General features: G+C 42.9%; 1 protein-coding gene across 1 annotated transcript in view; it reads right to left on the minus strand.

Annotated features, from left to right (window-relative positions):
* Positions 1-244: 244 nt before the first annotated feature.
* Positions 245-14,779, minus strand: part of LOC135258439 (interferon-induced very large GTPase 1-like) — a 465,270-nt gene continuing 450,735 nt past the window's right edge. The window contains exons 22-26 of the mRNA XM_064341833.1: positions 8,934-8,991; positions 7,267-7,484; positions 6,927-7,044; positions 6,315-6,590; positions 245-6,120 (exon numbers count right to left, since the gene is read on the minus strand). Of these exons, the coding sequence (XP_064197903.1) occupies positions 1,406-6,120; positions 6,315-6,590; positions 6,927-7,044; positions 7,267-7,484; positions 8,934-8,991 (5,385 nt within the window). The 3' untranslated portion in view covers positions 245-1,405. The remainder of the gene's footprint in view (positions 6,121-6,314; positions 6,591-6,926; positions 7,045-7,266; positions 7,485-8,933; positions 8,992-14,779) is intronic.

The following is a 14,779-nucleotide window of genomic DNA, read 5'->3' on the forward strand; positions in this document are numbered from 1 at the left end:
TTCATCTTTATGCCCCTTTCATTGATAAACATGGAAAGGTTTTTTCCCCCAGTGCAGGTAATTACATTGGGCACAAGTGTAAATTGTGTATTTTAAGCTACCTGAGACAGAAGGTAAAGCCAGCAGCAATGATGTGATGTTAAATGGATTTACTGCCATCTAGTGGTAGAATGGAGATACTGCCATTGTCTTCAGGCAGCTCAGTTGTTCAGGCAGTGAAGAAAATAAGGGACTGTTCATCAAGTTCAGATGAAATTAAACATTTATTTTGATTATGCCATTTGTGCAAGTAATAAGTGCTCAAACATGTGGTGAAATACATCAATTTTACTAAGTGCAAAGAAGCAAAACAAATTTTGAATCCAGAATTCTAAAAAATAAACAGTCATCACGAAATCTATAAGGGCGGCACAGTGGTGCAGTCCTAGGTTCGAACACCTGGGCCTTTCTGTGTGGAGTTTGCATGTCCTCCCACATTCCAAAGCCATGTCGGCAGGCTAAGTGGAGATTCTAAATTGCCCATAGGGATGAGTGGATGGTGTGTGTGGCGATCTGTCCAGGGTGTATTCCTGCCTCTCTCCCAATGCATGCTGGGATAGGCTCCAGCAGCCCCCGCGTCCCTGACCAGGATAAGCAGGTATAGATAATGGGTTGATGGATGGCATCTTTGGGCCTCAAAGTTTAATTTTCTTTTTTTTCCAGGAACAGTGAATTTCTATATTAAGGCTTATAAAGTGATAACAAAGGCTTATAAAGTGATAACAACAATCCTTGTAACAAGAAATCATGTGTTTAAACCATTTGAAGAATATGAATGGATGAAAGCTATGCTATTGTGTAAACAGATTATCAAGGCACTTAATAATGTATGACTTGAAACAGCCAAGCAAGCAGTGATGAAGAGTTGATAATATTACCAATAATACATAAAGGTTATGTGCTTAATTAACAGAAAATACTCATTATAGGAAGCATAGAATAAAACATAAAATGTAATTTGTATTTTAGTTAAAAGTATTCTTTTTGATATAGAGAAAATCATAAAATTAAACAATCTTAAAATATCTCATCCTAGTTACCATCCCTGATTATGCATCTAAACAATGGAATAATCAACAAAGCTCAGCCATGCTAACTCAGACAGTGTGTATAGATAAAAGCCATGTGATTAGCCATGATATGTGTGAGTAGGCTATTAATTAATGCTCCACAGAAAATACATTTTCAACCAGTCTAAAACGGGGGCCATACAATCCATTTAATTTAGTCTCCTTCTATTTTAATCTGGAAGGATTCCATGCTGTTGAACTTGGCTGTATATGTGCTTAACTATTATGAGTTGTACCTGTGAGTATACTATTTCATATTAATTCCAATCAGAAGATCACCCTACTGAAACATCCATTTAATCTCCTGCTTTCATCTGAAAGGTTTCCTTCAGGTTTTTCATGGCTTGGTCTTGGGTTATATCTCCCCAAAGAGGGGGAATGTCAGCAGGCTCAGCTTTATACACCTTGGCAAACTGCTCGTTAAACTTGTTGAAGACGTACTTCCAGTAGTCTGAGGCCTGGATGCTGCTGTCAGGCTGGATGAGCCAGTCAGGGTAAATGCTCCGATAGTCCTTGTATGGATGGTATTTCCCCTCTGTTTTACTCGATTGGAATTTTCCCTCACTGACAACACAGGAGGAGCAGACCACAACAGATAATTTACCCGAAACCGTGTATCTGTATGACCCAGTCCCCTCTGGACGGTGAATGGAAGCAAAGTGCTCTGTGTGGTTCTTGCCGCCTGCTTCACACGGGGTCATGCAGAAGGGACACTGCCTCCCACAGCCAAACACCCTGTTAAACAGCTCCTTCTGTGGCTGAAAGGGCAGTGAGGTCAGCCTGGCCCTCACATCCCCACCTCCCTGAAACTCCGCAGTAAAGGACTCCTCCATTTCATCCACAATCAACAACAAACACCGGGAAAAGTCTTCTGGCTTGGCAGTGTTTAAGGCCAGGACCACTTCAAGGGGGTCTTTGGGAATGATGAGCTCCTGTAGGTCACTACAGATATCCTGAATGAACTGCTGAATGTTCTGGTCCTCCTTACTCCTTTCTGTCACTCTTTCATTGGCCTCCCTCTCTGCATTCTTAACGGCTTCCTTTAATCTTTTTACCATCACCTTCAGGTGCTTAATCTCAATGTTCCTCAGGCCATCTCCCTCAGAGAACTGCTTCACCATCTGCTCAAATATCCAGCCCTGCACAAAGCTCTCGTAGTTTCTTATGTAATTCACAAATTCCTTAAAGTTATCATCTGAAAGCAGCTTGTTGAGGACTGAGAACTGGAAGAAAGATCGAGTGCTGAAATCAATGGCTTTCTGCCCTGTCAACAATTCATCCACAAGGTCAGGGCCCAGAGACTTGGTGATGTATTCCTTAACCGCTGGTGCAAGACAGTTGTAGGTGAACTCCTCTGCTTTCTTCTGACACTGGTCTCTTTTATTGAACAGGTCCTTAAAGTCAGTGCAGTACTGTTGCTTGAACTGCTCCAGACAGTGACGGGGATCATTTGCATGGATAAAATCCAAATGCATTTTTTGAAACTCCCGTGCTGCATGTCCACATATGTGGATCTTCAATTTGACCTGAAAGTCAGCACTTGTTTCCAGATCCCTGTGTCTCTCCAGGATTTCATCTATTATATGAAACAAGCCAATCATGTATGTGTTATGGTAATCAGACCTTGTTCTCACTTTTTCAGCTACAAACTTCCTGCTGCACTCAATGATGTGATCAGCCATATTTTGTGTTTTTATCTTCTGCTCTTTTCCAAAAAATGTGTTCCATATCTTTTTAAGCATTCCTTTACTCTTCACTTTGAATGGCTCCATTCCACATTCAGACAAGTCGCCAACTTTCGACAGCATTTCACGTACTGAGCTGCCTTCTCTCTCTAAGTTAGCCCACAACTGGTGTTGGATATCTTGGACAATATCTCGTTTTTCCAGGCCACAGAACTGCAGTTCTTTCACAGCCTCATTCCACATCTTCTCAAATTCAGTCTCCAGCTCTTGATCTGACAGATCTTTACTTTTCCTGCAGTTCTCAATCAGGTCCAGCACCATCTGCTCCATTGCAGCTGTATGATTTTTCTTGATTTTCTCTAACCTGAACATACCCTTTCTAATCTCCACCGTGGCATCTAGCTTGTTTATAACAGAGTGCTCTGTCTCCTTCCGGATGGCTTTGGCTGAGTTCATGAATTCCTCCTTGTACTTCTCTACCAAGTGAACGTGTCCCTCTGGTCTATCATAGAATTCAGTGAGATTGTCCATAATTTGCTTCTCCCCTTTAGCCAGTTCTACAGAGGCCTCATTTTTCAGGCTGCTCATCAAGTCATCCACATTGAAGAATGGCTGAGACTGTGCTGCCACTGAACCAGAGTTTGACACCTTTGTCTCAGCTTGGCTTAACCAGGAGAACATGCTCTTCCTGAAGGCCCACTCCCATGTGTTGAACTCAGTGCAAAGCTGAGCATAAGCATCAGCCACCAGGCTGTTGCGGAAACTGAAGATGAAGTTCTCATACTTCACTGCGCTCCACAAACTCCTGGTCCATTCTAGGAACTCAATGAATGTGTGTGGTGAGCTCTTTCCAGATTTGTGTTCTTTAAAATGCTCAATCACACTCCTCTTGAACAGATTCACAGACTCACTGTAGCCAGCATTCACCGGTGCCATGGGAGGGTTGCCATGCCAGAGCCCAGGGATGTACCAGGTGTTTCTCTCTGGATCGTACTCCATGACATCAGTAAATTTTTTGTTGTTTCCCCTCTTTTCCATCTTAGCTGCTGCTTGGGTCATCTCATTCAGCTGCTCCAGGAGATGCTTCCTGTCCCTCAGGTTTTTGTCATGGGCAGAGAGGTCTGGGACATTCTGGTGCACAAACTGACAGCAGGGTTTTCTCCCAACTTCCTTCATGCGCAGGAAGGCATGCACCACAATCTGCAGGATGTCCTTCATTTCAGTGCAGTTCTCCATGGCGATGTTGATGACAGTGATGTCACTCAGCCCCACCACCAGAGTGGCCAGTTCATTATCATGCTCACAACTGCCATCCAACTGGGCTAACTCTGCTGACTTCAATCCTTCAGTGTCAATAACCATGATGTAGTCACAACCAAGCTGCTCTTTAAAATCCTCTTTTACTTTGATGAGGAGCATGAAGGCCCCTCTCGTGCACCTGCCACTACTGACAGCAAACTGGACCCCAAACATGGTGTTCAGGAGGGTGGACTTCCCAGTGCTCTGCACCCCCAGTACAGTGACCACCCGGATCTTACATTTATACTGTGTTAGTTGATGGAGTTCCTTCAGAACCTGGGTCACCCACTGCAGAGGAATGTTGGATGCATCTCCATCCACCAGCTCCAGAGGAAAGCCTTCCTGCAGCAGCTCAGCACAAAGATGTGGCAGGTGCTGAATTTGAGGGGTGGGGCCTTCAGGGATTGAGCAGACCGACTCGTACAGCTGACCCATTTCCCGCAGGAAGTGCTCTGTCCCCAAGGAGCAACTGGAGATCTTCCTGTCCAACGCTGCAATGAGCTCTTTGTTTTCCTCAGAATTCTGACACTGTTCCTTGTACTCCGCCTGAAGGAGTGGAAGGCTTTTGCGTGACAGGTTGTCCAGGTTGATCCTCATCCACTTGAGGAAATACTTGCGCTCCTCTGTGGAACCGGACATTGCAGAGATGAAACGGGACATAGACTCTGAGATTTTGTGAGCCCTCTGCTGTGCTCTGAGCTTCTGCTTCTGATCTGCAAGCTCATTCCTGTAAACTTCTATGTTTTTCTCCCCAGCATTTTTCATCCTGCACTCTTCCTTCTCCAGTTTGGCCAGCTGTTTCCATGCAGTCCCTTGCAAGGGCAGCTCTTTCTCCTTGAAGCTTGGTATATCAGAAATCCTTTCTGTGATTTCATCGGCCTTCTTCTTGCCCTTCTGACAGTCGATGTAATCTTCATCAACCTGGATCCCAAGCTCATGGGCAACAGCAGACATCTGTTCAATGCTCATTTTGTGCGCGTTTCCCTTTAAAATGCCACTGATAGCCAAACGCAGGGTTTTTATGAATTCTGCATCATTCATCTGCGGACCCCTTATGATGATGTTGCTGGTTTGTAGCTGTAACTCAGAAACACATCTGCTGAAATCATCTTTATTGAAGCTCTTGCTCTGTGAATTGATGATCCAGAACCAATGAGCCTTCAGGTGCTGGGACTCCGAAAATTTGTATTCAGACCCAAAATCATCACAAAACACAAATACGGCAGCAGAGTGAAAGGAAAGGAAAGCGTACTGAGTTTCAAAGTCCCTGAGGTCTCCACGGAGGTTAGCTATAGCTAGTGGCTCAGAGAAGATGTCAATGTTTCTGTTCCCACTGGGCAGATACCAGCTGATCTCCACCAGCCCATTGGAAATCCTCTTTGGGTTGTCACCACACTCCATGTTTCTGTGAACAAAGGTTTCGTGGTGCTCCTGAGGGCTACTGAGAATCTGGTTCAGAATGTGAGACTTGGACAAGCTGCTGTTTCTCAGCCTCACAAACGAGACCAGGGGGAGCTCAGAGAGAACAATGTTCTCCTCCACAAACCCTCTTTGGTCCTCCAAAGAGTGCGGCTTGTACTTTTTCACAATATCCCTCATGGCCCAGAGCATTAAAGTGCACTGCTGTGTATCACACTTAGGAAGGAGCAGAGGCACAGAGAACTGGCACATGGACATTTTCAAAACCATCTCCTGCTGGAGAAAGCCATCGGAGCAGAGAAATATAGCAGTTATGAGGTCCAGGGGGTTGACTCTGTTGCTGTGGCCCTGTGGATTGCACAGGGTGTTCAGTAAGCTGTCCAGGTTTTGGGAAGTCATGTCCTGTTTTGAGGCGCACCTCACACTCCTAGCAGTCACATTCACCATCATCAACCTCCTCAGGAAACACCACGGCAGAGATTTCAGAGACTGGATGCTTTCATCACTTGAAGTCTCTCCATCAATCTCCAGCACCTTGCTCAGAGTCAGCTTGTTCTTCAGGTGGTGTTCCAGTCCCAAGTCACTCACCAGCTCATCCAGACTAGTTCCTGTCATTGCGGAAAGAATTGCATTACTACATTTCTGTACAGTGACACACAATCCGTTTAAAATTACTAATAATAGATGTGAATGTAATGCTTACAAAAAGGACCTGAACAATTCAGCGTATTTTTATGAGGTTTAAAATGACAAGTATAAATATTAAATATACATCCTCAAATGAATACATTTTGTCACTGACTTGTTTGTATGCATGTTGAGTTGGTCTTGCTGCAGATGCCGTTTGGAAGGACTGCAGTGATGTTGAAAGTATATTCCATCCCAGGTCTCAGATCAGTAAGGACAGCTGTGGTGGTGTTGGGTGCACATATCTGTAATCTGGGCTCTTCTCCCTCACAGCTGTAGGTGATGTGGGTCTCATGAGAAACTCCCTCCATGCTGACCGGTCTTTCCCAGCACAGAGTCACTGACCTGCTCTGCACATCAGTGGCTTCCACCCTCCCAGGGGCACATGGCTCTATTTACGAGAGCGGAGAGGAAAGGATCTTTTAGCCTTTAAACAGGATATGTAAGTTTTTATTCATTTATGTGTACCTCTACAATATAAAAAATCACACAAGACAACAAATACATATTGCTGGGTTATGACTGAAAATTTCCTTACATAAAGCATTGTACAAGCATTTATATAAAATGTCATATTGACCTTACAGTAACTGGAAAAATATATTTCACTAAGTTCTGAATATTTACCTTTACAAGCCAATATAACTAACTATGCTTTTTCACCCCATACAATTTAGATCAAAAGTGAAATTATTTGTGTATGATTTGAAATCCTGTTTCTTTGTACCTGGGGCAGGTGTGCCAGGTGTGAAGTGCTCAGCAGGTGTTGTGTCTCTGTGCTGGTTTTCAGATTCCAACAGACTTGTCTGTGATCCTTCCTTATCTTTCTGCTCTTTCAAATTTTCCTGTAAATCAGACCTTAATTTACCCCCCTTTTCATCCCCTTTTACCCACAATCTTGGAAATCTCATTTAATTGAGAAGTGAGATTATATGCTGATATTTAAAAATAATTTTAAGTACACGAAACACTGAAAGATACACACAAAGAACACTGAAAAGATCCCACTGCGGCCCTCCAGGACTGGAGTTTGGTCCCTGCTCTGGGGTTTGTGTATGAACTCTCACCTTCTTCTCCTCATGTGCAGTACACACAGTGTCATTGGTGTCTTTAGTCAAAGTCCCATCCATGGTGTCAGTATCTGCTAAACCACTCTCTGTGTCTGACTTAGCTGGGCCTGCAGAGGAGGGCTGGGACTGGGCCAGGCATGAGGACGGGTCCTCTGGTGCTGGTTCTGGGCCCAGACTGAATCTGTTGTCTGTGGCCTCTTCCTGATACCCAGAATCTGCACCAGAGATATTCAGAGACAGACCACAGTCACACTCCCTGCTATAAGAGTTGGGGGCGACATAGCTCAGGAGGTAAGACCGATTGTCTGGCAGTCGGAGGGTTGCCGGTTCAAACCCCACCCTGGGCATGTCGAAGTGTCCTTGAGCAAGACCCCTAACCCCTAACTGCTCTGGCGAATGAGAGGCATCAATTGTACAGCGCTTTGGATAAAAGCGCTATATAAATGCAGTCCATTTATATAAGAGGAGCATGAAAGGGTCCCCAACCCTTACCATGCACCCCACGTAAGAATTTGATAATTGGACATCATAATAATGATGTGAAGCAGGGTAAACTAATAGCCCATATTTAAAAGGTTTTAAATGAGAAGTCTAAATATTAAATATGCATTCACCCCATACAACGTATATGCAGGAGGAGGTAGACCCCAGCAGCAGTATAAATTAAGAGCATTAGGGGGTCCAAAGATATGTCAATTGGAGGAGGCCCACATGGTTAGTGTTGGTATGGACTCCCTGATCCTAGCACGTGATTGGCCACAAATGGAATTTTTGAATATGGTGATTGAACGAATCTAATTGGCTGGAACAACAGTTCTTTGTCTCTGAAAACTATAAAAACTCACGTGTTGGACTTTATGTCTTGGAAGACTGTACCTGTACTTCTTCCGACCGGTCATTTTATAAAAACATCAAATAGAGCTCCTGTTTATTATCTTTATTTTAAACACCATCATTTTTGTTACAAAATTCCTACCAGACACTGGCACACTGAAAAGCACAGCTGGTCCAGGCAGACTGCATCTTCCCTAACTCTGAGTGACACTACGGCCATTAATGCACCTGTGGGGCTACCGGCCTCCGATAGCACAGGCATGGTCAGGATTTGCTCCCAGGCCAATACAGTAGAAACATGCTTTACCAGTTTATTTTACACACCAAAAACATTTTCATTCCATATTTTATCATGTCAGGCTGCTTTTAATAAAAGGTAACAGACAATATACTCTTTCATTAAGTTTATCGTGGACTCGTCGTAGAAGGCACTGCTGTTATAGCACTAGCCCCCCACCTTCACTAGGCAGGTCACCAAAATTCAATTCTCTTCTACTGTGGCAACCTGGGGAATTAAAGTGGTTGGAAAATGTAAGGTATTCTACAGCCAATCAGATATAGGGGATGATTAGTGGTCAGATGTAGCGAGTTAGTTTATTTTTGGGGATTTGGCCAGGACCAGGACCCCTTCTCCCAAACTGTGCTGGGACACTGGGTTTCTGTTTAGACCAGAGGGAAGAGTGTCCCCTACTGCCCCAACAACACCTCTTCCAGCAGCAACTTGGTTTTCCCAGGAGGACTCCAATACAAGTGTGAACCAAAAACACAGATTTCAAAACACACAGCTATTAAAACACAGTTAGCCAGGTGTCTCTTCATGGGGTCCTCACCTTTACTGACGGTCTTATCTTTAGACACACTCACAACCTCCTTTGAGTCTTCAGTTTCCTTCAATGAAAAAACACCACAGGCAGTATATTCATATTTTGCAAGTCTTCTTACTCAATAGCTTATATATTACTTATTATTATATATAGCACTGCTGTGAATTTCAGGACACGCACAATTTATTATCAAATATAGCTGCGTTTCCACCAAAAGTACCCGGAACTACTTTTCCAGGAACAAAAAGGTTCCTTCAGCCCATTGTTGTCTGCGTTTCCACCGCGGTCTAAAGTCCCGCGAAGATTAGGCAAATTAGCCCACTGACGTATGAAAAAGCGACGTTGCTGTGACAGCCCGGAGGGGTTTATTCCACTTATATACAACGGGTTACCAACAATGACTATATATGGTTACTTTTGTATTTATTGATTTTTTATCGATTTAATCACCTGGAATTGAAATATTCTTCTGCAGCCGTTTGGGCATATTTTACCGTTGTCAAGCAAAACTGTCGTTGGTCGTTGAACTTGGACCGTTGTTATGCAACAAATAGGATATAACAGGCCAATAGTCAGATTGTCATGGTCCTGTTTTCCTGTCTGTGTTTCCCCTGTTGGGCCGCCAGATGGCGGCACTTCTGTTTTGTGTCCTGCTCCCCCCCTGTTAATTGTATGATTGTTTCATTGTCTCGTTATCCCATCATTGTTCCCACCTGTCTTATCCCCTCCTTATGGTTTGATTGTTTTTTGAGTTCACCTGTGTCTTGTTACCCCTGTCTATTTAAGTTTCCCCCTCCCTTGACTCAGGTGCTGGTTCCTTGTGGTTATGTCAGATTGTTTGTGCGTAAGCCTCTGCCCCATGTGTTCCTGCCCATGTCTTGGTTTTCTAGTGTTTTTTGGAGTTTCTGCATTTCCTTTGTTCCTGTGTTTGTTTCCTACGTATGTTTGCGCCGACCGTATGTACCTGCCTGTGTTTGTGACCTGTTTGTGTTTGTTTGAATTACCCTTGTGTTCTGCCTGCCTGTGTTCTGCCCTGACCGTGTTCTGCCCTGCCTGTATTTGTGAGTCCCCCTTGTTTTCTGCTTTTAGATATTTTTTGAGTTTGTGGTTTTGCCCATTGTGGCCTTGTTTGTTCCCTGTTTGTTTGCCTGTTAGTAAAGTCTTTGTTAATTTTCCCCTTTTTGAGTTTCGTGGTTTTTTCCCACTCTGCGCCTGGGTCCCAGCACCCGTACCGTGACACAGATTGTAACTGTTTTATATATCCTCTGAAACACATTCATTATGTTTTTATGCGAACATTCACTTTCATGTCTTGACATCCGAGGCGACAGAATGCATTCACATTTCCAATATAACTGGCAACAACAGCAGAAAACATGCACACGTTGTAAACAATTTGCTGTTTGATTACTTTCTCATCGTCAATTCCATATAGGCTAATCGCAAAATGACAAGAATAGAACGAAAACTCGGACTTGCGTGAAAATTTAAATTAGCAGTGGTACAGCCACCGTTTGCTTTCCTTTGAAGTTACTGCTAGCTGAGCAGCGAAGTGTGCCCTCCAGATGCGGACCATGCACCATAAATTAGTCCATAGTCTTCCTGGTCGTTTTGTGGAATTGAAGAATGGCAGAGTAAAATTACGGCAGTCTGAAAAAGCTAAAGGGACGATTACTAGAATTAACCTGTTATTTTACCCTGACAAAAAGTGCGGAAGGTGATTTCCAGTTTGCTTTTACTGTATCACCAATGTGAATTACGCAGAACTACCGCATACCTCACACAACTGTATCAAACGTTTTGAGTCAAATACAACGGGCTAACAAAGAAAATCCGGAAGAAAATATTCAGCAACCTAATTAATCCGTTTGAATGTTTTGGTACGTAATATGCTGTCCCAGCACGAATGCTTAGCATTTTATAAAACGAATACTAAAGCAAGAAAAGAACAGAAGAGCACACGTTATAATTCCAAGACGTTGGCAGGCTATAACCAAAACTAGGCTACTGCGCCGCATAACATACAAGTTTGATTTGAAGTTATTATGAAAATAAATCGGTTTGCGGCTGCAGATTTTTAAACATGCCAGTTGAAATAAAACAAATAACACTGCAAGTAGTCGACCAATCAGAAATTTTCAGCACTTGCTCCCCACCCCAAAGGTACCGGTACTTTTGGAAAGTACTACCCCCCGAGCAGGAACTTTTTTGGGGGTAAAATAAAGCTACATTTAGACCCTAGTTCCTGCGGTGGAAACGCACTGAGTTCCTCAAAAGGTTCCTAGTTCCGGGGTAAAGTTCCTGCGGTGGAAACGCGGCAGAAACTTCGTCAGAGTGATTATCAACAGTGAGAACCTTCCTTGGAAAACTTACCTTAGTAAGTATTGGAGGGCTGCAATGTTTGGTTTTTGGTGTATTTAAGCACTTATTTGCCTAATTTAAGTAAAACTTAAATAAGCATTTGCCTAAGAAGGTCCTTCAGGACTGGAATTAAACCTGCAGACACTGCGGCCCTCCAGGACTGGAGGTAAACCTGCAGACACTGCAGCCCTCCAGGACTGGAGTTAAACCTGCAGCCATTGCATCCCTCCAGGACTGGAGTTTTGTCCCTGCTCTGGAGTTGGTGGAAGAACTCTCACCTCTTCCTCCTGCGCAGTACACAAAGTCCCATCCATGGTGTCAGTATCCGCTAAACCACTCTTTGCGTCTGACTTAGGTGGGTTGACTGGGTTTTCAGAGGAGGGCTGGGACTGGGCCAGGCATGAGGATGGGTTCTCTGGTGCTGGTTCTGGGCCCAGACTGGATCTGTTGTCTGTGGTCCCCTCCTGATACTCAGAATCTGCAGCAGAGATGTTCAGAGACAGACCACAGTCACACGCCCTGGTATAAGAGGAGCAAGCTTAATCATCCACCCAAACCTTAATCATCCACCCAAAGTCAAATTTAGATTAAAAGTGAGATTATTTGTATATGGTTTGAAAACCAGTTCCTTTGTACCTGGGGTAGGTGTGCCAGGTGTGATGTGCTCAGGAGCTGTTGTGTGTCTCTGCTGGTTTTCAGATTCCAACAGACTTGTTTGTGATTCGTCCTTTTCTTTCTAATATTTCAAAGTTTCCTGTAAATCAGACTTTTATTTACCCCCTTTTACCCACAGTTTGGGAAATTTCATTTAATTGTGAATTGACACTGCATTCTGATATTGCACACAAACATCGTTTCAGCACGAATAGTTCTACTAGAAAACTATTTAATCTAAAATAAGCAATAAGGAATGACTGAACAAGTAAACTAATCAAATGGTGGAAAATGAATGAATGCAGTTCAGCAAACTAGCTGCATCTATAACAAGCTAGGTATGATTTTCTTAACATCCTTGAAATTGGCAGCCAACTTTATTCAACATTGGTAGACAGCCAGCAGGCTTACAAATACTGGTACGTTAACCCTGGGAATATTTCCAGAGCGGGTTGTCTAAAGTTTGCTCACTGATCAGATTAAAAAAGTGTGTGAGTTACTGAGCTATTCTGTGTGCTAGTACACACTTTATTTTTTGAAGTGTCATCTTAGATCTGTGTATCCTGAAATTAAATGAATCCCCCTTCATTGTAATCACAGCATTTATTCACATGATTTCAATCAATATATCCATCTCTGACATGTTCATGTCCCTGAGATTCCACTGTAGCTGCTGCAGTGAATTATTGACTCACCTCGAGTAATTCAAAGTGATTTTCAAAAGTGTGTAACTGATGCTGCACAGAAATAAAGACTGACTGATTACCCAGGGTGTACCTCTGAGTCATCTTTTGGAGGGTGAGTGTCAGGGGTGGGGCCCTGGCTCTGGGAGTTTGTGTGACCATCAGAGTGAGTGTGGCTTTGGGAGTGGGTGTGGTTATCAGAGTGGGAGAGTGGGTGTGGCTCTTGCTGATTGGGTGCTCAGGCACTTCCTGCCAGTCAGAGTCTAATACAGAGGGACAATAAAGCAAACAGAATGGCAGCCATCACAATGTAGGAAGATCCCTCTACACACGATAAAACACCGGCTCTAAAGGTCTTTCCAAAACTCTCAATTTAAATTGTCTACAAAAATTTTAGGATATTTTAATATATTCTGTGCTCTCACACTTTAGCCTTGCGCATGAGCAGGTTCGTTTCATCTGTCTTTTCAAAGTCTTGCTAAATCCTCCATTATATTAGCAATCTGCCAAGGTGGAAAAGCAGGTGGCTTTTAAAGGGACTGGTTTATTGCATGTTATGGCCAAGACACAGCTTTAATTAAGAGACTAAGTTCAGCCCATTTGAATCCTGCACCTTAATTTGCACTCAGATTATTCACAATTATTAAAAGTGGATTTGACCATGCACTAAATGCACTTTTGCCATGCACTTCAGACCATGAGCTAAGATGGTAAATGGTAAATGGACTGCATTTATATAGCGCTTTTATCCAAAGCGCTTTACAATTGATGCCTCTCATTCGCCAGAGCAGTTAGGGGTTAGGTGTCTTGCTCAAGGACACTAGGGGACCTGGGTGCTAGCTTGCTATCCTTACCTGTGACAGGTGTCCTTGCAGAGCAATTTGGAGCTGCATTCACTGCAGCACTGGGAGAAATCCACCTGCCTCAATCTAGGCAAACATCATACAATTACAGCACAGTCAAAGCACCTTTTACAACATTTAGAAGAGTTAGGGGTTGGAGATGAAGGACAGCCAAGAATTTGCTTTTCTTCACTTATTTTAAAATATAAATCGAGTTGGCAGATTAATCTCATACGACTGAAATAGGTTTTTAGCTTAGTTGAATTGTCTTGTATTTTTGTGAATAAACAATGGTCATTTTAGTCAGATGCATGAAGGATTCAAAAGTGTTCACTTCACAAGTGATTGTTACCTGTAGATCAATTCTACTTCTCATTGTCAACATGAACTTTGCTATATCAGGCCAATACATCTTATTGAAATCTCAATAAGATATTTTCACGATTATCTCTTGAGTAGTCTAGTTGTGGAACAAAAGCTGTGAATCTCTTCCAGGAGAAGTAAACCGAAAGTGTTTATGTCACCAAAGGGTAATCTTGGGAGTGGACAGTTGAAAAGGATTACATTACATTACATTTATTTAGCAGATGCTCTCATTCAGAACGAATTAGAATGCAGGAAAACATTAATAAGTTCAACTTGATTTATTAAGTAATTGTGTCAGACGTGACTAACAACATGTCAATAGAAAAGAGAATATGACATCACTAAACCCAAATGAACTATACTAAGCAAGAAAAAACGAATAGCTAATCCTTAACTCAAACCGATTATATAGCCTACGTAGCAAACCATATTCCTGCACGATCCATAGCGATAAACCTGGTGCTAGCAACGCTTTTTCTTCACTTACCTGAAAAATCGATTCTAAAATTAATCCACAAAGTTTTTCTGCATAAGAAGGAAGCGAAATAGGAATGTAAAATCGGAATCTTTTTCAGTTGCTCCAAACCGGGCGCGTTTGACACTGTAACAACGATTGACTGCCAGGCAATTTTATATGCAAGCAAAGTTTCGTTTAGGGGGAAAGGGTGTGTGTTCACTGTATTTACTTTGTTAGATTACTTCTAGTTCTCATTGTCAACCAGACCTTGCTTCATATAGGCAAAGCAGCCCATTCAAACTCTCCCAAAAAGCAAAAACTTTGCTATATAAGGCCAATAAATATTATTGAAATATCTTCGTTAATGATAAACTCTTGGGAAGTCTAGCTGTGGAACAAAAGCTCTTCCAGGAAAACTAAACCGAAAGTGTTTATATCACCAAACCGAGCCGGAATTTCAACGTTTATTCACGGGTGAATCAACGTCGT

Source organism: Anguilla rostrata, chromosome 7 (genome assembly GCF_018555375.3).
Source record: "Anguilla rostrata isolate EN2019 chromosome 7, ASM1855537v3, whole genome shotgun sequence".
NCBI classification, from domain to species: Eukaryota; Metazoa; Chordata; class Actinopteri; order Anguilliformes; family Anguillidae; genus Anguilla; species Anguilla rostrata.